This window comes from Trematomus bernacchii, unplaced genomic scaffold, assembly GCF_902827165.1.
Source record: "Trematomus bernacchii unplaced genomic scaffold, fTreBer1.1, whole genome shotgun sequence".
NCBI classification, from domain to species: domain Eukaryota; kingdom Metazoa; phylum Chordata; class Actinopteri; order Perciformes; family Nototheniidae; genus Trematomus; species Trematomus bernacchii.
Genome location: NW_022987574.1, coordinates 2,650,918 through 2,674,702, shown reverse-complemented (window position 1 = coordinate 2,674,702; position 23,785 = coordinate 2,650,918). Strand labels below are relative to the sequence as shown.

At 42.6% G+C, this 23,785-nt stretch overlaps 1 protein-coding gene across 1 annotated transcript in view; it reads right to left on the bottom strand.

The window, feature by feature from the left end:
• Nucleotides 1–23,785, bottom strand: part of LOC117479651 (E3 ubiquitin-protein ligase HECW1) — a 215,454-nt gene that overhangs the window by 99,319 nt on the left and 92,350 nt on the right. The window contains exon 6 of the mRNA XM_034126757.1: nt 19,667–19,742. Coding sequence (XP_033982648.1) covers nt 19,667–19,742 — 76 coding nt within the window. The remainder of the gene's footprint in view (nt 1–19,666; nt 19,743–23,785) is intronic.

Genomic DNA, 23,785 nt, shown 5'->3' with positions numbered 1-23,785 from the left:
ATTAACCGCAGGGAGTGCTGTCAAAGCGCTGTGCGGGTGCAGGGACATTATGGCCGGCGGGGTGTTGTCAGAAAACACACCTCGCCTAGTGTAATAGCTCCGATTGATGCATTTCACCGTCTGTGTGAAGACGGCATTATGACGTCTTCACCCCCCCGAGAGCGGGCCGCGGTGTGTTCAAAGAAACAGGCTGTGTCTGTTGTGCCCTTTCAGGAAGCAGAAAAGGGGCTTACTCCATGTACTTCCTGGTTCGAAGAGCCAAGAAGACAGGAGAATTCAGACCCATTCTGGATCTTCGCAGCCTGAATCAGCACATTGCCTGCAAAGAGTTCCATATGTAAACCAATTACTGGAACTAGGGCAGCCGGGCGATTGGTTCACAACCATCGACCTGAAGGACGCTTACTTTCATGTTGAAAATTGCTTCAAGCACAGAAAGTATTTGCGTTTTGCCTTCCAGGGGGTAGCCTACGAGTACAACATACTACCGTTTGGCTACTCCCTATCCCCACGCACAAAAATTCAGCCAAGTACCCCCTGATCAGCGCAAAAACTATTTTTTTTTTTTTGTGATCAAATGTTTTATTTATAAAAGAAATGGTACAATCAATAACATAAAATGCAATACATTACAAAAACAGCACAAAACTAAAGAAAGAAACAAAACCCAGTGACGTGACGTCCCTCCCCACCCACCCATCCAGATCACCATCCCCATTAGATAGTTATCCTAATATGCCCTTGAGGTTCACAATGAGCGAAGTCCACATCTCTATTGTTGACTCCTTTGCCCCATGTACCCGGGCTGTCGATATTTCTAGATACGATATGTCTAGATATGTTAGAACCCAGACCTTACGTGATAGGGAATGGGGAGGCTTCCACCGAGTCGCAACCAATTTTTTTGCTGCTGTAAGCCCGGCTAATAGTGCTCGCCTTTTGGTCAGGGTTAAACCCAGGTTGGACAGGTCGTTTAAGATAAGTGTGACAGGTGAATGAGGCATGTTAGTCTCAAATATCGCCGAAAGGTTAGAGGCAACCATCTCCCAGAATCTGGCCACTGGCGGACATTCCCAGAACATATGTAAATAAGTACCAATAGCCTCTACGTCACATAGAGTGCAATTTGGATCAGCTATTATTTTCATTAAACAAAGCTTCCTAGGCGTAAGGTAAACTCTATGAGTAAAATTATAATGTATGTGCTGGTGGTCAGGATTCCTAGAAGCTATTAGTATATTGGACCAGACTTCATCCCAATCAAACTCTGGATCCAGATCTGGGATATCGGCCCTCCATATCACATCTAACGCCAGAGGTCTATAAGCGTGTTGTGAAATGAACCAGTAAAGTTTGGAAACAAGGCCACTTGTACCTCTAGTAGAGTGTAGAATGTTATGAAGCGGGTGTGGTGATAGAGGACTTTGCAATGGAATACCGCTAGCCCTTAAAGCCGACCTCAACTGTAAATAAAAGAAAAAGGAGGAACGAGGTAAATCAAATTCTGTACACAGCTCCCGAAACGAACGCAGACCTTCATCTCCATAGACGTTCCCCAGTATATGAACCCCTCTCACTTTCCACTGAGGAAACTGAATGGGATGGCCACCAATCAACAATCTGGCATTGTTAAATAATGGGGAACATGGATTCCATGCATAGGGGCAGCCACATAGTTTCTCTACCGCCCTCCAGACAGACAGCAATTGTGATACAATGGGGCCGAACCTGCAACGACACTGCGCAATAGGAATGTTCGAATACAAGAGATCTTGAAGGGTGTAAGGATGCACTAGACTCTCTTCCAGGGCCCGCCATGACACTGATTCCTCAGACTGGAGCCAGGTTAATAAGGGTCTAAGCGTGAAGGCCCAATAATAGTGTTTAAAATTTGGGAGAGACAAACCCCCGGCCTGTCTGTCCCGCTGCATTGTAGAGAGCTTGATGCGAGGGCGTTTGCCTTGCCATAAAAATTTCGTCACAGCTGTCTGTAGCTTGCTCCAGTACTGAGTTGGTGGAGGAAGAGGTAGCATTGAACTAAAAAAATGAACTCTGGGTAGAATGTTCATCTTGATTATTGATACACGGCTGCGAAGTGAATTAGGCAGAGAAGACCATCTATCCAAATCAGAAATTATTTTATGAAGCGTGTTACCATAGTTATGTTTAACTATTGTCTGAATCGAGGGAAAAACGTCTATCCCCAGGTATGTAAAAGTTTTGACAACTGGGATAGATGGAGGGACAGGTGCATTGATCATTGCCTGGTTAAGTGGCATCAAAGCAGATTTCTGCCAATTTATCTTAAACCCAGAAAGCTGACCATATCGATCGACAATAGACAGTATTCTTGGGATACATTGTACAGCATTGCCCAAATACAATAGCACATCATCAGCATATAACGAAAGATGATGATTAATGGAGATTGGGGATAACGTGGGTGACTGACGAATGGTCTGTGCCAGCGGCTCAAGTGACAGCGCAAATAGCAAGGGGCTTAGCGGACAGCCTTGCCTTGATCCTCTCGAGATAGCAAAAGATGGGGAGCATACCTTGCCTGTAAGCACCATAGCTGTTGGGTTTTTATATAGCACCTTGACCATGTCAATAAAAGGGGCGCCAAAGCCCATTGCCCCGAGTACCGACCACAAAAAGGGCCATTCTAGACGGTCGAAGGCCTTCATCGCATCAAGTGAGAGAACTGCAGCTGGGGAAGGTAGATGTTGGGCCCCATCTATGATGTGTAATAGCCTCCTTACATTGTCAGCGGCTAGCCTGGATTTTATAAAGCCTGTTTGATCGCTATGTACTAGATCCGTCATGTGAGACTGAAGGCGCCTAGCCAGCACTTTGGCATAGATCTTTACGTCAGTGTTTAAGAGTGAGAGGGGCCTGTAACTAGTACACTCTGTCGGATCCTTGCCTTTTTTAAGAAGCAAGGATAACAGGGCAGTGTTGACGTCTCTCAAAAATGAACCCTCCTTAATAGAAAATAATATCATCTCTACAAGCAAGGGGCCGAGCAAGGGCCAAAAGGTGAGATAGAATTCGGGTGGAATACCATCTGGGCCTGGCGACCTGCCCTTACGCATGTCCATTACTGCTTTCTCAATTTCGTGGTGTGTGATGGGGGCATTCAGATTTTCAGAGTCGCTGACAGAAAGAGACTCCATTTGGATATTATTTAAAAAATCATCGCATACAGATTGGACAAAGCCACTCTCCGAACTGTACAGATCCTTGTAGAAAGAAACAAAGGTGGTGTTCACGCTCTTGGGATCGGTTAGAACAGTGCCATCTATAGATTTAACACTGAAAATATCAGCAAAATGTTCATTGGTCCGAAGCCTCAAGGCCAGCAGGTGGCTAGGTCTGGCGGAGTGGAAGTAATAAGTCTGTCTGGTTCTGTGAATAAGAAATTCTGAACGGCGTCTGAGGAGAGAATTAATTTATTTTTTGATCAGGTCTTTTTGGAGTGCAACAGAATCGCTGTAATGGTGTTGTAAGTTAGCATCGAGAGCAGCATACTTTAGTTCTAATGCTTCCAATTTAGCTGCACGTTCCTTGTTTCGGGTGGATGCGTACAGAGTGGTGTTGCTTCTAATAAAGCCCTTCGTTGCCTCCCACAAAATTCTCGGGTCAGACACTGACCCCTTGTTGAACCCCAAAAACTCGCGGAGGTTAGTCTCAAACTGAGACTTGTATGTTTCGTCACGCAGCAGTGAGGAGTTAAAACGCCATCTGGGAGCTCTAGTGGGGACAGCCCTAAGTGTGACAGAACAGTAGATGGGTTTGTGATCAGTCCATGTAACTGGTATATAGAAAGCCTTTCGAACATTATGAAATAGATCTTTGGACGCAAAGAGAAAATCTATCCTAGAAAAGGATTTATGTCTACCTGAGAAAAAAAGAGTAATCTTTTATGGAGGGATTCATCACACGCCAGATGTCTATCATATTTGTTTGGGCCGCCCACCGGCGTAACGCATCAGAAGCGAGACGTTGGTCTCCACTCTCAGCCCCACCCGTTCTATCCATGTTGCTATCCCATACTGCATTGAAATCTGCGCCCATAACCAGACGAAAGAGAGTAAATGTGATTCCTGTATCATGGCAAAGTCAATATTTCTCTTGTGCAAAAATCCTAAAATAGTGGTCCTTTTATGTGGGATATTGAGTCCCCTGGCATTAATGGAAATCAAATTGAGATTAGTCATAAGTAGAGAAGTGTAAGAATACAATATAAAGTATAGTCACCTCAACAAGCAAGAAATGGTGATCTGGATCCCAAAAAAAACCCTCCCCAAAAAAGAAAAAACATAAAACATAAACAAACTCAAAAACAACCCAAGAAAAGTTAGGAGATACGTCCCTCCTCGACATTCCTGATAAGTCCCTAACTGGACAAATAACTCAAATCTGGGAACTCTAACTGCCTAAGAGGGGCAGCACCATCACCAACCATTGGAACAGGTGATATCTGTTAATTGCTAGACAATGATCTAACGAACTGCTGAGCAACGCGTCAGCGTAGTGAGTCATCAGAACACATGCAAAAGTTCCATTACAACATCAAATAATCAAGAGAAAAATAAAAATGTGGGCAAGTAACGTAAGAACATGTGAAATAAACGAAAAAAGAGATACAACAAGATAGTAGTTTGTACCACTTTGACATTGAATGTCGATATACGCCCAGCCATACAGCCTGCCCAGCACCCACACGCATACACTCGCAGCAGCACTCTCCCACCAAGCCTATACACATCAGCGTCCGTACACTCTTAACTCCATCCCGCGTATATAGGCACAAACAGGGCGTGAGCACAGATGCGCAATTATGGCACTTTGGGCTTTCCAGGCCCCCAGGAAAATCCGTCTGAAGGATGTCCGGTAGCGTTGTCTTCAGGAAGGATAAAGCATCTTTCTCCTCAGAATGCTCCGGGAATCCATAGATGCGTAGATTCACCCGCCTATCCCTATCCTCGTATTCCACCAGCTTAGCATTCAGCGTTTCTACCTCCGACGCTAGGGCTGGCGGAGAATTGCGGCGCTGGTCTTCTGTGTCTTCCAGCATATCCAGCCGGGCCTCAGCACTGGTAATTCGGGTAAGCACGTCGGCTAGCTTCTCCTCAACAGCAACAACGGCTCTCCGCGTTTCCGATAGTTCTTTCCGAAGGTCAGTAAAGTGCTTTGTTTGGTCCTCAGATAGCTTTTGAAGAAGCTCAAGAATCGCGGTGTTGGTCGGCTCAGTAGCAGCTGAGTTCAACACCGTAATGTCCGGTGAGACATTCGCAGGCTTCGGGCTAGCATTAGCCTTGAGAACCAGGTGTTGTTGAGTTGCATTAACTACGGTTTTCTGATGTGTTTTAGTATTCGGCATGTTTAAATGTAACAGATGACTATTGGGACTAATAACTTGTGACTGAGATAAAAAGTATCACTGATAGTGGGATATTTAAGCAAAAATAAATGGTGATGGCGCCGGAGCCACGAACTTAAGCAGCCATCTTCCTCGACGTCCACTCCTCTGCAAAAACTATTTGTTAAGGAAAACATGCCTATATAAAGAGGTACAGTACAGTGCTGCACCATCTGTCTGATTTATTAAAACAACAACATTGTAACTGAGAAACACTTAAATGCTACATTTCAAATGTTTACAATCCATCACTAAATTCATGGCAAACCAATTTTAACATCATGCAATAACACTAAGACGACATTAGTTGCATTGAACTGATCTTTTTAATAAGTTGTACTTACAATTTAGTGAGAAACATGGGCTTGTGCTTCACTGAGGATCTTTGTCATTCTCGGTGACAGGGAGGCAAACTGCAGTTATTATACTTCGCGTTTTGAAATATGTGTAACTCTGTTAATATAAAACCCACACTGCTCAAACTTCGTTACTTTTCCTAAAATTGGTATATTTATTTATTTTGGGGCGTGGGGAAGAGAAACAAATATATGAGCATGGGATTTTGACCCCTCATATAAACATATGCCAAGCAACGCTTATTGTTTAGGTCCTTTGATAAGCAGGCAGTCATATCATTAACTAGAACTAGCAAGATCTGATAGATTTGGACATAAACGCGAGTGAAGTATAACCGGACGCAAGAGAGAGATCAGAGATCAGCAGCTCTGCATGATCACAGCTCCGCCGCTGTGACATACCGTTGAGTGGAGCAAAATTAAATACACTAAGAGTTAGACCTAACACACTTAGCTAGTTCATCTACTCTGGAACTAGCTAAACTAGTTGCAAATATATTTATTCTTTACTGTCGGGTCACTTATTACAGGTTCAGCGAGCTGCATGAGACTGACGGGCTGTCAGGAGAGGGAGAGGAAAAGAGAGCACCCCGTTTATTTTTCCCATTTTATTATCCAGAATTACTGTAAACCTTTGAACTTTTTTTTACCATTAACATAAAATAAATCTCACGTACCCCCTGCAGTACTCCAACGTACCCCTAGGCGCCCAGTAGGGCACGCCTCCGCCCCGCAGTGGGACCTGCCGTTGGTGCTCGAGGCTCTGGTCACAGAACCCTTTGAGCCTCTGGAGCTCTCCTCGCTGAAAGCACTGTCATGGAAGACAGCGTTGCTACTTGCCTTAACTTCGGCCAGGAGACTGTCAGAGCTGACCGCTCTGTCGGTGCACCCAAGTTGCTTGTTGAGCCGGGGTGACCGTAGCGGGGCGACACTCAGACCGAACCCCTCCTTTGTTCCCAAGAATCTAGGGAGCTCGTTCAGGTCAAGGGCTATTCAGTTCGGGGGCTTTAAATCTGCCCCGCCCCCTGGACATAGTGCACTTATGTTTTCCCATGCTCCTTAGGGACACGGGAAACATGGTGCGCAGTAAGCCCCATACAGGGCTGGGGGACTAAACGCCCTGTCGTCCAACAACATCGAGTCACCACACTGCCCCTGACCGGCTTTTGGTTAACAGCCACTGCACCGCAACCTCCTCTCCTCCGGTTTTGACCGTAGAGAAGTGGGGGCCGCAGTTTACCTGGCTGGTAGGGCACACTCAGACACGCTTACCTCGTGAATAGTGTGCCTGGAAAGCAGTGAGGAGGGCTCTCCCCGCCTGCCCATAGGCAGGCAGGGAGAGTCCCCCCCAGCCCTGTATTTATTTATTTTATTTTATTGTTTATTTGGCAGGGACAATGCACAGTAATGAACACTTAAAACAGTCAAATGTGTTAAGCGTAACCGTGCCAGATTTAGCTTTGAGCTAATTTCCATCCGCAGTCCCTTACATAAAACATTTAAGAAAATTACATTTTACAAACATAGCAAAAACAAAATACATGATATGCAAAAAGTGCAAAAGAGCAAGAGCAGCATACATGAGTATTTACCACATGGCAGTACAATATAGCAGCTACGACATATAAAGTGCAAGAGAAGATAAAAGTGCGACATAAAATGCAAGAGGAGATACCCCTAGCTTAGTAGTGCGTGAGGCCATATGTACAGAAATGTACATGGGACATGAAAACAGTGCATCTCATATTGACAAAAAAAAACCTTACTAACCGAGTTTTCCAAATCACTCTAAAAATAAGCTGTTGTGATACACGTGTAGACAACGTCTGCAGAATCATAAATGATCATTACATTGGGGTCATTAAACCATTATTTCGCTAAGATAAAACACATTAAAGTTTTGAATTTTAGTGTAATTCACAAATGTTACACCAGATGGTGCCACACACACCCAGGGGGAAAAGATAAAATATTAACCCAGGGAAAAGTGTGCAAAATATGGGTACATTAGTGTTTAAAGTCGGGGGAACTGTTCTAATGTAGGACCAGGGTGAAAAGATAACACATTTACCCAGGAATAAGTGTCTGAATCATGGGTACATTAGTCTTTAAAATCGTGGGAAATGTTTTAATTCTGGAGGTTTTAAGTGTGGTTTCACTTGTAGCACACATCCAGGGGGGAAAAGATAACAGATTTACCCAGGAATAAGTGTGCAAAACATGGAAACATTAGTGTTTAAAGTCGGGGGAAATGTTTTAATTCAACAGGAGAGGGTAGTTCACTTGTTACCCAGTGAACAGGGCTGCAAACATGGCTACATGAGTGTTAAAATACTGTCAAACTGTTTTAATTCAGTCATTATAGTCGTTTTTAGACAGTGTACATTGGACGCCATAAACATACGGAGTTATGGACATAAACTTGTCAGTATAGATGGGAAAGTGTACATATTAATCATTTTTATTTTGTTAAATGTACAAGAAGCTAAAAACAGCATAATCACTGCTTTAAGCAGGATATCACACTCACAGGCAGACATACACACACCCAGGGGGGAAAAGATAACAGATTTACCCAGGAATAAGTGTGCAAAACATGTGTACATTAGTGTTTAAAGTCGGGGGAAATGTTTTAATTCAGGAGGTTTTAAGTGTGGTTTCACTTGTAGCACACACCCAGGGGGGAAAAGATAACAGATTTACCCAGGAATAAGTGTGCAAAACATGGGTACATTAGTGTTTAAAGTCGGGGGAAATGTCATTTAATAAAAACTGGTAGTTCACAATGTGCTATTTCAGCAGAAATAGCAGAATAGCAGAATCTGAACATGTGCCAGAACTACAATGCATGTTGTCATGCAGTCTTAAACTGGTGAATCTGTTTAAATGCAGGCAGCAGAGTCACTGCTGTTAGCAGGGTCTCAGAGACCCACAGACCCAGGGTACAGCACCTCGCTGTGTTACCCAGAAAACATGGCTCTGATCAGGGCTAAAGTAATGTTATAAACTGGTGAATCTGTTTAAATGCAGGCAGCAGAATCACTGCTGTTAGCAGGGTCTCAGAGACCCACAGACCCAGGGTACAGCACCTCACTGTGTTACCCAGAAAACATTGCTCTGATCAGGGCTAAAGTAATGTTATAAACTGGTGAATCTGTTTAAATGCAGGCAGCAGAGTCACTGCTGTTAGCAGGGTCTCAGAGACCCACAGACCCAGGGTACAGCACCTCGCTGTGTTACCCAGAAAACATGGCTCTGATCAGGGCCAAAGTAGTGTTATAAACTGCTGAATCTGTTTAAATTAATGAGGAGAGGAGCATTCACCGAAAAAGTGCAGAGAGAAGGCTGAAAATGACTCTCCAGGACCCCGGAGAGCTCCCAGGTGCTGAAGTGGGGGAGAAAGGCTCACAGCACGGCCTGGGACCTTCAGCAGGCCCCCCTTGCAGCACCCCCAGCTGCTGGGCATCGACATGGAGAGAGTACTTCCAGGAGAGACAACGGGGAATTCCCTTCTCTTTGCCGGCTCACAGACCCCCAAAGGACGGACTAGAGACCTCCAGCACGAGTGCCTAACAGTGGCACTCTGTTTATTTCACACATCCAGGATAGAGACCGGGGAAATCACCTCTCTGTGGCCCCTCCAAGACCCCCAAAACACGTACTAGAGACCTCCAGCACGAGTCCCTAACAGTGGCACTCTGTTTATTTCACACTTCCAGGAGAGACAACGGGGAAATCCCCTCTCTGTGGCCCCTCCAAGACCCCAAAACACGGACTAGAGACATCCAGCACGAGTGCCTAACAGTGGCACTCTGTTTATTTCACACTTCCAGGATAGAGACCGGGGAAATCACCTCTCTGTGGCCCCTCCAAGACCCCCAAAACACGGACTAGAGACCTCCAGCACGAGTGCCTAACAGTGGCACTCTGTTTATTTCACACTTCCAGGATAGAGACCGGGGAAATCACCTCTATGTGGCCCCTCCAAGACCCCCAAAACACGGACTAATGACCTCCAGCATATGTCCCTGACTTGTGCATTCCTCCATAACCTTGCACACCATGAGTCCCCGGGCCCCCGCAGTTAAGCACTCCCCCACGGACTAAACCCAGATATTCACACCCTCAAGAATCTCGTGCCCCTGGTAATACTAACAAGGGGGTGGATTTTGTGGTGGTCTACCGTCCGCCCTTAAGCATTCAACTGCGAACTCCTGACCCCCAGACACTCAGACACTTTTCATAGTTTTAGCTTACTAGGGGCACGCTTGTCTGGCAGTTATTCACATAGGGGTTTTGTCCTAGGCATTGTGCTTAAGTCAAGGGGTCAGGGGACTCATGGTGCTCATGGAGGTGCAAGCACTTTAACTTTTTAGCACTGGTAGACAGCGTCTCAATGGTGCTGATGGAAAGCAGCACCGGGGACAGCGCCTCACCGGTGCTGAAGGAAAGAATCCATGTTGGTGCATTCCACGGGTGGGTGCGCCTGGCAAAGCTGTGTACCCAAACTTCAGCACTCTGACTAAACACATATGGACATCCCGGTAAGAACTTCCTGCCCATGGTAACATGGGTGTATTAGTGCTCAAACTCGATTAAACTGTTTTAATTCCGGAGGTTTTACGTGTTGGTTCACTCGTCTCACACACCCAGAGTGTTAACAAAATTTTTACAAATGTTATAAATTAGTCTAGAGCTCCATCTATTGTAATTTGAGTGTATTACACGTCTGTCCATGGAACGCGAGTTTTGCGCCATTTGAGTGGAGTAAACTGATAGGCAGCTGGAGTAACATGTAAATTGAGACGCATTGGGACATATCATCGTCACTTTCAATGTTAACCTTGTACATAGGAGGCATAATTCGCTGACCCTGTGTTAAAGATCATTTAGCGGTGATTGCACGTCTGTTTGTTTCTCAACCATTCTTTTAGTTGACCTTTAAAGCTATTGAGAGTGGGACAATCCCGTATCTCAGTAGGGAGGCTATTCCAGAATGAGCTGCCTTTAATTGAAAGGACATTTTGTCCAAAAGTGGTCCGTCTTTGGTGGATTTCACAGTCTCCTCTGGTTTCTGACCTAGTCCAGTGTGTTTTTTGTGGATGAATTCCATGTAAACATTTATAAATAAAACACATACTTTTAAAAGACTTAACCTGTTAAGCACTGAGCCTGTTTTTCAGGTCTCAGGCTCGAAAATGACATTCCCAGAACAAATGACCATATCTTCCCTTCTAAAAGGGTTAAATTAATAATCTTTTTTCTCAAAGTAATGATAAACCTGTGAGTTGGATGTAGAAAAGGCAGAATCAATATAGATGTTTTTTATTTTAAAGAAAATTCAGATTGAACATAGTAAAAAACTGTAAATTATAGTGTCCGTCCAAAAATTATTTTTTACTTATAGTGAAAACTACCCTTGGATGATGGCAAGGTAGACTAAAAGCTTTAGGAATATAAAGTACAACATATAATAAGTACCCTGTATCAAGATTGATGCAAAACAAGTGACATTTGACCTTTTTAGAGAGGTTTAGCAAAGAAAACTCCACCTCTGAGGTGATTTGGGTGGAAATGGGGGAATGAAATCTCTTTCTGACCGTTAGAGCCAATAGAATCGAAGGGGAATCTCCCCACTCACACATTGTAAAACAAAAAGGTGGGGACTTCGCGCATGCAGTTTTGCATCAGAGCGAACCTATACTCTAGCTCTGACATCTGGAAACGGAAAAGCAGGTTTATTGCTTTTGGATTATCAGAAATCATTTCAAAGGGACACAGACACATTGGATTAACCTATGGATTAACTTCAGCAGCGTTTTTATCGTTTTAATGCCATTGAAGACCACTTTTGACCAGACTAGGACACAGGTAAGCCATGTTAGCGTTTTTAGCTACCTAGCGCCACATGTTTTGATGTCTGTTTTTGTTTATAAAGTCGCGAGTTCGTATCATTCAGTGATAATGTATGTACCCTTCGATTCTGTGTCATCTCACGATGTGAAACGATGTGTTGGATGTGCAGAAAATATAAATAATAAGGTTTTTCTGGGTGAATTTCGGTGCAGTAATCTGTTAGCATTTTTCGCTCGTTGCTAATTCAGAGGCTCAGCGTTAGCATTGTGTTTGGAAAAACACTGTTTCCTCAGATGACGCGTTTTTCCCCCCGGTATCGAGGGGAAGGTGCTTAACAGGTTAAAATTGTCAAAACTCAAGAAATTGTGTTTTTCAAGAATGGTACAGTGGTGGTATGAATTTGGCTTTCTGTCAAACACCTTGATAGCTCTCTTGTACAGCTGTTCTATGGGTTTCAGGTTTGTGGCACAAGCAAACGACCAGTTTGTAAAACAGTATTCAATGGTATGGGGCTTACTGCACACCATGTCTCCTGGGTCCCTAAGGAGCATGGGAAAACATAAGTGCATTATGTCCAGGGGGGGTCAGATACCTGCTGACCCCAGCCCTGCATGGGACCTACCGTGCACCACGCCTCCCAGGTCCCTAAGGAGCATGGGGAGAACGTAAGTGCACCATTGGCGCGTTCACACCGGAGTACTTTTCCCACAATAGTTCATCAGAACTACGATATATTTGCGTTCACACCAAAAAGCCCCAGGAACTAAATTAGATCATCAGAACCATTTTTACCAGCTTTTCAGTCCCTGCTAGAGAGCAGGGACTTTCGTGGGAGAAAAAGGTTCATATGTCTGATTGGCTGTGCGGAATGCAAACCACGCCCCGTAAAACTCTGAAAAGGTGTTCGTAGCCACCATTGTATTTGCTCGCATTAAAAACTCAGTGCAGCGCACCAACGAAGAGATTATTTTTGTGAAAGCAGTTATTATAGCAACACTAAATAAATCATCGGAGCGGTGGAGTGATGAGGATGTGTCGGCGCTTCTGGCGATTTACTTGGAGGACGCGATCCAGAAGCTTCTACTGCAAAATGTAGGAGCGTTGTTCAACAAAGTTAGCCGACCTGGGAACCGTCCACAGCGCAAAGTCATGCCGGGACGACGACAAAGGTAAAATAAACGACATGCACTGCACTGTTTTAATCTGCACAATACTGGTCTCAGATGTACTTTTATTTGCTCAGTAGATCGAGCTAGCCATGCAAGCTGAACTGGCTATCATAGCTCCAAGCTGGCTAACAACATCTAGCTAGCTAGCTATTCTCAGCCGCGCCCGCTATGAAAAACGTTTTGACTTGTGAATAAGTGTGCAATGTTCTGTAATTTGCTTCACTAACTCATGGCACTAATCGTGTGTTTCAGGCGAGGTGTTTCTCTCTGGATTGGAAACTAGTGAGCTTTCATACATTAGCATTTCAGCATACATTAAGCACAAAACAATAAATAAGGGCACTTTGATATTTATGTAGTAGGCTAACTAATACAAAGTCAAACAGTATCAATTTCATTAAGAACTAATGTCTTTTTATCACTCATCAAAGATAGCAGACAAACATACATTATGTAGGCTACTATGGAGGGGACTCTGACAGAGGATTACTCAAAAAGTACACAGTAAAAGTACTTCATTTCATTTCTGGTAGCAGTCAAACTAGTACCGAGTCCAACAGTGTCAGTTTTATTAAGAACTTTTGGTAAAAAACTCTAGAGTATGTTTGTGCCACAAGTGGGACAGAGCTCTGTCCCACTTGTGGCTTTCTGGCACCATGGTCACCTCAGCCGTCTCTCGAGTTTGATTTTTCAAATCAGCTGCTCTTCATTTTTTTCCCTGCTATATTCAATGAGTGATACAAATATTTTTGTCCACAAGTTCTTAATAAAACTGACACTGTTGGACTCTGTACTAATTTGACTGCTACTGTTACACCACTCAGACCGCAAGGGTATTATAGGTGTAGAAAAACGTTCATTTATTAACTTCCACAAGGCACATGTGCAAGATGTCAGCATCTCAAACGATCTCAAAGCACGACGACACACAGACACACTTCTTCTGTTCATCTCCAGCATAAAACAATGATGAACCATCAGGTGATCTGTCCCCTTGTGGTATAAACATGCATGTGCAGGTAGACAACCTCAACCTTATGGGTGCTACACTACCAGAAATGAAATGAAGTACTTTTACTGTGTACTTTGTGAGTAATCCTCTGTCAGAGTCCCCTCCATAGTAGCCTATCCAGGCCAGTCTCTAAAGAAGTTCCAAGGTGTAAAAATGCTGCTGCCGGAGTACTGACTGGAAGTGTTGCTGATATCATGTCTACCATCCTCTTAAAATACTCTGTCCAACAATATCAGTCTCAGGAAGAAATGTTTTTTAACACTTATTAAAAGAAAAACATGCATTCTTGTTCTCAGGAGGGGACATTGACAGAGGATTACTGGAAAAGTACAGAGTAAGTACTTCATAGTAGCGACTTGTGGGGGTAGTTTCAGTAGTACTGAGTCCAACAGGATCAATCTCACGAAGAACTAATGGCAACAAAAAATAATTCCCTCATCAAACTTAGCAGAAGTGGCTTGATTTTGTTCTCAGCAGGGGACTTTGACAGAGGATTTCTCAAAAAGTACACAGTAAAATTACTTCAATGTATTGTTAGTAGTAATATCCTTCAGCAAAGTAACACACTCTGTCACTCTGGTTGCCCTCTTATGATGCTGCTGTCTTTTAATATATAACTATTTCTCAGCCGCTAATTTGTTCCTCGCAGATTCTTCAGTCTCATCAGCCTCATCTTTCCATCAGTCCCAGTCAACGCCTCCAGCACACTTCCAGTGTCTGACTCCATATGATATTGTCCTGATGCTGTAAGGGTGATGCCCCATGATCACAAAATGTGTGCCAAGGACCTCATATTATGTCTGTCATTAATGTTACATCACCCATTATAACAGTTTTCTTTCATTTTTTCTCTTCTCTTAACTGAATAGTTCTGTCTTTAAGTATAATACAATGTAAAGTCCTTTTCCTGCACCATTTTAAGGCTTCAAAAACAGCCATTTTTACTGTATGAGTTTGGAGAAATGACACAATCAATGGCCCAGAATTGTACTTTATAAACTATGAATCTTGTGGTGCTTGAAAAAATACACACTGGCTAAGCCGGCCAGGATATATGCCTTTTTTGGAGCCCTTTTTTGCAATATTTATTAAAATGTCACTAGTTATTTAAACAAACCCCTATCTGAGGATAATACAAGCAACCATAAAACGCCCTTTATCTAGAGAGCCATTGAAGCCCATGAAGAATGTATCCTTCCACAAATCTTTTCATCTGCTGTCATAAAGCTGCCACGTGTTTTCAAATTCAAGTTAAGGCACTATCTGTGCAGAACATTACAAATATTCTTAATTTGCAGTATTTTATTTTGAAAGTGTTCAGAAAGACTGCATCAAATATGCTATATCTATATATCTATATAATATCAATATTGTTATTAACTTCAATCAAAGTCAATTTAAATAGCGGGCAAGACTTTCCAAGGGGTAAAAATGCTGCTGCCGGACTTCTGACTGGAAGTATTGCTGATATCATGTCTACCATATCCTCTTAAAATACTCTGTCCAACAATATCAGTCTCATGAAGAAAGGTGTTTTAACGCTGATTCAAAATAGCAGAGAAACATGCATTCTTGTTCTCAGGAGGGGACATTGACAGAGGATTACTCAAAAAGTACACAGTAAGTACTTCATAGTACTTGTGGGAGTAGTTTCACTACTAGCCTACTGAGTCCAACAGGATCGATCTCACGAAGAACTAATGGCAGAAAAAATTATAACAAACTCGAGAGACGGCTGAGCTGACCGCATGCAGAATCGCTGTATAGTTTAAATCTAACAATGTTGTCCATTTTAGACATAGGCCTATTATATTTACAGCCCTTAATAACATTCATTTTCTGGGCTCAATATGTGTCTTGGCTGTTTTCGTTGTGAAAACAAATTGACCGTCCTCATATGCGCTCTTATTTTGAAAGACAACTTCCGGTAGCAGAATATGAAAAAAACGGGGGGTTTTTTTGTTTCTGTTTTCTAGTGATTTTATTTTTTGTTTTGAGAAGTAGAAAATGAAAATCATCCCGTTTTTTAAGTTTAGTAAATCCCTTTTTGACCGTGATAAAGAAAAACGCCTTGTATTTCAATTTTGGTTTTTCAATTTGAAAACAAAAATCAAATATCCAGTCGTTTTTTGTTTTTGAATTTCCATTTGTGAAAAGAAAATCCAATGACCAAAACATACACAGACCGAGCTGATTAAATCCAACAGGCCTTCAATAAAAAAATAAAGAAAAACTTGTCGTCGTTGATAAACTGTACAATGACTTGTTGGGAGACGTGTGGTGCAGTGGATTGGTTCGTTGGTTTTCGGATCAGGGGAGCACAGGTTCAAACCCCACTGCAGTCAGCATGTCGTTGTGTCCCTGGGCAAGACACTTCACCCCAAATTGCCTACACCTGGGACAGTTCATTTTGTATTATTGTGATTATATATATGCCACTGTTATTAATACTGACACTTCACTTTGCACTAAGGTGTGTCTGCTGCTGAGCCTACCTATTATTGTTATATATATATATATTGTTTTAATACTACTGACACTTTCTTTTATATTGAAAATGTTAACTTCTATTTACATTAAAACTTTTAACTTGTATTTAGATGAATACGACACACCTGGGACAGCGTGATGCCGTTATTGATATTGTCTTGAGTGTGCAATAAAAGAGAACCTACATGGCGATTAAACAGATCCTGTATCTTGCTTATTTCTCCTCTGACACTTTATCTTTACAGTGACCTGTGTAGCATCCTATACATCACATGTAAGTGATTATTCTGATACCATTATGTTTAATCGGTTATAAACTGGCGAAGCTTTATTTATTGTGTCCCACCCCAAATATGTGGCTTTGAAAAAGATAATTTCATTGTATTTCAAAATGGCGTCCATCAACACAAGCACTATTTATTTATAGAAAGAGAAATGGTTAAGTTTGTAATTACCAGTGTTGTCAGTTCAATATTTTAATTAACTATAGTAAGGGAACATCTTAGGAGTTAGTGTAGTGAGTTTCAGAGCAGTGTAATAATTATTTGACCTAAAACTAAATGTTTTTATTAATGTCTTCTGAGGAGGACATGGGGATTTGCTAACTTTTTATTTCCCCCATTTTACACGACACAAATGGAGGCCACTATGGGCCAAAACTAACACGTAGGTTTCTGTAGGGTTCATGGCAGACGGATGCAGTTGCTCTCAGGAGGATAATAAAGGTGTGTTAACCTGTTCCACTCTGAGCCTGTTTTTCAGGTCTCAGGCTCGAAAATGACATTCCCAGAACAAATGACCATATCTTCCCTTCTAAAAGGGTTAAATTAATAATCTTTTCTCAAAGTAATGATAAACCTGTGAGTTGGATGTAGAAGTGTCAGAATCAATATAAATGTTTTTTATTTTAAAGAAAATTCAGATTTTACATAGTAAAAAACTGTAAATTATAGTGTCCGTCCAAAAATAATTTTTTACAGATAGTGAAAACTACCCTTGGATGATGGGTTAGTAGACTAAAAGCTTTAGGAATCCAAAGTACAACATATAATAAGTACCCTGTATCAAGATTGATGCAAAACAAGTGAAATTTGACCTTTTTAGAGAGATTTAGCCAAAAACTGGGCCATCTGGGGTCATTTGGGTGGATTTGACCTATCTCTGGCCCCCCTTGCTCGATCTGGTTGGTTGACATACCCTTGTGACCGTTAGAGCCAATAGAATCGAAGGAGGAGACTCACATAGACACACATTGTAAAGAAAAAATGTTGCCGCTTCGCGTGTGGAAAGCGAAACTAAACTGGAGGAATGTCTCCTTCTGGAGTTTGGAAACTAAAACGCAGTTGTATTGCTTATGGATTATCAGAAATAATTTCAAAGAAGGCACAGACACATAGGATGAACCTATGGATTAACTGCAGCATCGTTTTTTTATCGTTTTAATGCCATTGAAGACCACTTTTGACCAAGGTAAGCCATATTTACATGTTTAGCTTCTTGGCTCCACATGTGATGATGTACGCTTTCGTTGATAGCGTCGCGAATGTTTATCACTGAGTGTTGAGGTGGGCACCGTTAGATTCAGTGTCTCCAGGACACCAAAAAATAGTGTTTGGTTGTGCATCTAGGATAAGTAATAAGGGAGTTCTGAGTGAGTTTATGTGCCTTTGTAGGTTACGTTTTTTCGTCGAGGCTAATTCAGAGGCTGAGTGCTAGCATTGTGGGTTTTTTTTGAAAAAAAAAATTAAAAAGATCAGTTAGCTGAGTTTCTTCCCGTTACATGGATATAACACATTCATAGTTTTATTCAATATTAAGATTCCTTAGACGTTGTTTCCTGCAAATGACGCGTTTATCCGCCCGGTACCGGGGGGAAGGCGTGAAACAGGTTAACTGCTGAGCCTATTTACTGTGCATACAACACACCTGGCACAGTTTATTCATTTCACACAGGTTACGCAATCCATAGCGCGTGCATGTCGTCGTCCAATCCTTTTGTCAATCCTTCTTAACCGCCATCGCTTCCGAATCAGCATTGCTATTGCATTTGACTGGTCGACGATCTGTATTTGTGTTTGCTTAAATAACTCAGACGAAACTCATGTCTGAGGTCGGAAGGTAAACAAACGCCTCATATACAGCAGGTGGGCGTGGCAGTATACGCGGGAGGTTTTTCTTCTTCTTCTTCTCTCGGTTTTTTGGCGGATTGCAACTTTAAGGTGCATCCCGCCACCTACTGTACTCGCCGTGAAGTTGTTTGCGGCCTGCCAGTAAACCCAAAGCAGAAGAAGTGACGTCAGCGGCTTCATTTGCCTAATCCACCCCCAGGAACTAATTTCGGTGTGAACGCGATCTGCTTTAGTTCATCCGAACTAAAAGATTTCTCATGAACTGAGTTCTCATGAACTATTGTGGGAAAAGTACTTGGTGTGAACGCGCCTCATGTCCCCCACACTCAGACACGCTTACCCTGTGAAGAGTGTGCATGAAAAATAGTGAGGAAGGCTCTCCCCGCCTATGGGCAGGCGGGGAGAGCCTTCCTCACTATTTTTCACTCTCTTCAGTCCCCCAGCCCTGTTTGGGGCTTACTGCGCACCATGTTTCCCGTGTCCCTAAGGAGCATGGGAAAACATAAGTGCACTATGTCTAGGGGGGGGGGGGGGGCAGATTTAAAGCCCCCTAACTGAATAGCCCACCTGAACGACCTCCCTAGATTCTTGGGAACAAAGGAGGGGTTCGGTCTGAGTGTCGCCCCGCTACGGTCACCCCGGCTCAACAAGCAACTTGGGTGCACCAACAGAGCCCTCACTGTACCCATCGAGTCCAGTAGAGGGCGGAGCCTGTGTGAGATATAACCATGGGTTACGTATTGTAACCCTAGTTATATAAGCACAGACGGAGCCCTCTACTCGGGGCCCTGTCTGTCCTATGCTCCTCGCTGAAGAGAAGTGTAGGATGATGGGAACGGGAGGCGTGGCTGCCTTATATACCGTGGGCTTGAGCACGCATTCGGGTAGGCCCGCCCCGGGGGCCAGCTACGGTTATAAATATCTCAGTAAGTGAATGCTCGCATAGTATGGTTGAGAGGTAGTACCCATAGAGCTGAAGTGCTCTGGAGCCCATGGTGGTTAAGCAGGAGGGTGGTGCAGTGAGGTGGATGGAAGCAGAAGATCTAAGAGTGCGGGAGGGTGTGTTGATGGGCAGGGAGTTTTTGCACCCATCAGTAAAACAATTTACGTTGACTGAATACTGGACTGCAATCGACACATTAATTGTTAAGAGTGAAAATTCATATTTTTAGATTTGACACAGTGTTTAAGAAGTTAATGTAAAAGAACAACAGATGTTGTTATCCTACCTGATAAGGAAAAGTTAATGAGTCTCCTGTTGCCCAGTCCATGGTTGACTTCAGGACTAACCACTGGCTTTAATACCTGAGGACAAAGACAGATGACAAGAGTTAAGAAATGTCCTCACATGAAAAGAACATGAAAAGACACTCAACTTTCCATTGCCGTAAGATGATATTTTAATGAGACCCAACAGGAAAGTGGGTCACTGTAGCTAAATAAGATACAAGTTGAAAATAACAGTAAATAAGTTAAAAGTACAGTAACAGTAAAAACGAAAAATTAATTACCAATACATTTAAGATCGATTTTGAGTATAAAAGTGACAATTTGCTCGCTGTTCTCATTATCCCAAAAACAGAAATATGTCAGAAATTAAATATATTTAATAACCATTTTATGTCCCAAAACTTTGTGTTTAAGTAGAGGCCAAACATTCAGTCTCAGTTCAACACAGCCTTTCATAAAGCTCCACTTTCAGTCAGTCTGACAATGTCCTGCAATCGATACTCTGTCTTTATTATCCTGACATTGATTCTACAGCCAGGAAGGGAAGAAGTATAGAGGACGGGAGAGGGCAGAGGAGCTGATGGATAGAGGAGGAAGTTGAGTTGAATGCTGCTGCGATGTGTCAGCTCCAACATACAGTGAAAATAGTTTGTTGGATTTAACTTGAATACTGAACAAGGTCAAATATGGGCAGGCCAAAACAAGAGCAATTATGTTAAAAATATCTTTGAGGTAACCTCATTCATTATGAAAGTCACAGGGGTACCTGTCTTAAATGTAACAAATTATTCCTGGATTTATTTAACCATTGTAAATACAAACATTTTAGAATATAACTATAAAATAATATCAAGTATTCTTTCAGCCTTACCACTTAAAGCTGTAAACATAATTAAATGTCCATAAGATAGCACTAAAGGAAAGGTCATTGCATTACTAAAAACGAGGGGTTACGTATGGTAAACCTTGTTATATAAACACAGGCGGAGCCCTCTACTGGACTCTATGAGTACTCCAGGGTTTCCACACATAGACTATACTTGGGCGGGCCGCCCAGGTATATTAACGGCCGCCCAAGTATATTTCGCGACCCATTTAGGTTTTGTTTTTTTATAATAATTCTTTTTTTCTTTTTCGTCCACGACGCCATCTGCGATCGATTAACTTGTGGACAATGATCCCTCGCTCTACGCCTCCTGTACCCAGTCCCGGACTGGCCATCGGGAGGACCGGGGGGTTTCCTGATGGCCTGGCCTGTTAAGTGGCCTGCCTCACACAGGGTGACTGGCTGTCTACATGATTTGGCCTGCCGACATGGCCACTGTCATACAGATCATAAATCAAAGCCCTCGATTGGTCTCTGTGTGTCATTCAAGCTCGGGATAACCTCAGCTCAGGTGAGGTAAAGGACTCTCTGAGTGTTTAGATAGTTAACTTCTTAAAGTTCTCAGTGGGTCTCAAACGGTTTGGTCACCATTTATGTAAACACATATTTCCATTTGAGGGGGTAGTGATTAGTAAAATATGCATGAATACAAAATAAAAAAGTTAACTATGGGAAAAAAGGTAAGATACACTTTATTGAAATGTATACAGTTCTGTTTCATATAGGTGTTCCCATTAGGGATGTGCATCTCCATCACTAAGGCCGATGCGATGCGCATCTCGATACGTTGCCAACGATACGATACATTAACGATACATTTGAAACACCAGGCGATGCGATACGATACGATTCACCCCTGTTGCGATACTGTTCGATACGATTTGATTCAACATTATGCGATACGGGGCGATACGATGCGATTCAACACGATGCAAAATAATGATACTTCAATATGGTACGACAGAGGATTTTTGTTTTATTCCTTATATGCAGCAAATCATAGATTAACAAAAAAGTGCTTTACATATTTGGTTCTCTACTAGTTCTTTGTTACCCTTTTTACCGTAAAAAACTCTCCAGAGTAAAGTACAATTGTATAACACCTCACAGTTAAAGGATGCCTTGCCCATGATTAACAATGTGCAAATAACAACTACCATAGTGCAATGCCCATACAACTGCCAGCCTGATGTGCTTAACACTCATACATAGGCTAACTCACCAGTGAGCAGAAAGCAGTGGTGTGGTTTCTGTATGAACAATAAAGAATACAAATAACCTTTCACAAACAGGTCTTTCATAACTGCTTACAGTAAGGAAGACATTTAAAGGGCCCATGTCATGGCCATTTCCACTGATCATAATTACATTGTTGAGGTATACTAAAATAGATTTATACTGTGCAATTTTCCAAACTCACATTGGTTTCGCATACAGCATCTCTGTCAAGCATGTGTATTCAGCAGTATTCACTCTCTCCACTAAACGACTCGTTGGAGCTCTTGCCCCCCCTCCCTGTGAGCCTAGTGTGCTCCGATTGGTCAGCTCGGCCACTCTGTTCTGATTAGTCAACCACCAGAGAGGCTCCGCCCGCTTTTTTCGGGGAACATCAGTGTAATAATGGCGTCGGTACAGCTGATATTTGACACGCTAACTAACCGAACTGAACCTACAACTGTTGTTATAGAAGAGTGTGACGGCCCCAGGGCCTTTGTGCAGGTGTGTTGCAGGTCTTATGGTGGGGTGGAGCTGAAGAGGCTAATCAGCGCGATCACGGACACCTCCGTAGCCGGTGCTATTAATCCCAGCGGCCCGGCGATTCTCTCCCCGACCACCTATCTCTGCATTTACCACAATAAATGTGCCGTGGTTTTGTAAACTCGTGTATGTCTCCTTGCCTTTTTCCGTTGTGGCCTACGAGCCGGTCATAACAAAGAGTAAGTTATTTTTACCTGTAAACTACTACTATTTGATGAGAAATCAAATCATGGTTTGCTATATATGAATGATATGTTATAGGAGCAAATAATTCAGGGAAGAAAGGATAGGCCTACTAAGTATTTCCATTAAACTTTATTTTTAGAAATGTACAAAATGAACATAAATATACATATATACACACGGTATATCATCCATTCCTCCCCGCATCTTGCCTGGGCGCAGCCGGTGCCTTTTAGCACGAGGCCTCAGTAGTAGTAGTAGTAGAGTCCCGTCCCCGTCATGTATTGTCCGCCAGGATCTGGCTGGACGAAATCAAATGCAAATCACAAAATATTAGAGAAACTTAGTTGTTTTAGATTCGTTAGTAGTAGTTGTGGTAGGAGTGTGGATCTATCTAATGAACAGCTTGCCTGCTAATATGCTAACCTAGCTTTGTTTACCTTGGTAGCTAACACGATATGAACGTTAGCTTGGAGGAACGGCAACTATAATGGAGTGTAATAAAACTACTATGAACAAAAGCTAGTGGTTCATATTAGGCTAGCAATAACGTGTTTATAATTGCAATCGTATACGGGTATTCTGCTACGTTCGGTCATACATTGTAACTTGCATGAATACATTGTTTTGCGCTAGCATACAGCTAGCCTCGTTAGCTATACATGCAGTATGTACTGTCACAATGTACGGTAAATCACCCGGAGTATACTGTATGAGTATTCCGTGTGTGTGACTGCAGACATTCTCCTGCCATGACAAACATGTAAGGCCATCTGCTGACATTGTAGTATATATAGTATGATATATTTAAACGCTAGCAACGTAGCATAACAAAAATGTTTTTCCGACCAAACCTAGGTCTAGCTCCGTGGGTTAGATCGGTAGCATACACGCTACGCCAGCTATAATGTAATTACGTTTCGCGACTGACCGCACGGCAAATCACCCGGAATATACTGTCAATAGGTATTTTGTGTGTGAATGCAGACATTCTCCTGCTATGAGATACATGTATGCAAGGCCATCTGCTGATATTAGAGTTGATATATGGAAACGCTATCAACTTAGTTAGCACAGTTAGCACTGTGTCAATGGCTTAGCAGTCCAACACAGTTTACACATTTAAACAGTCTTGATTGATAAATACACAAATAACAATGCAAACTTACAGGTTGTGTACCCGAATCTTCCCCTGCTCCAAACGGTCCAAACAAGCTGTGCATATCCGGCCTCAAACTGGGCAATGTTTTGGAAGCTTTCGTCTGTGAAATGCCGGTTCTTCGAACCTCTG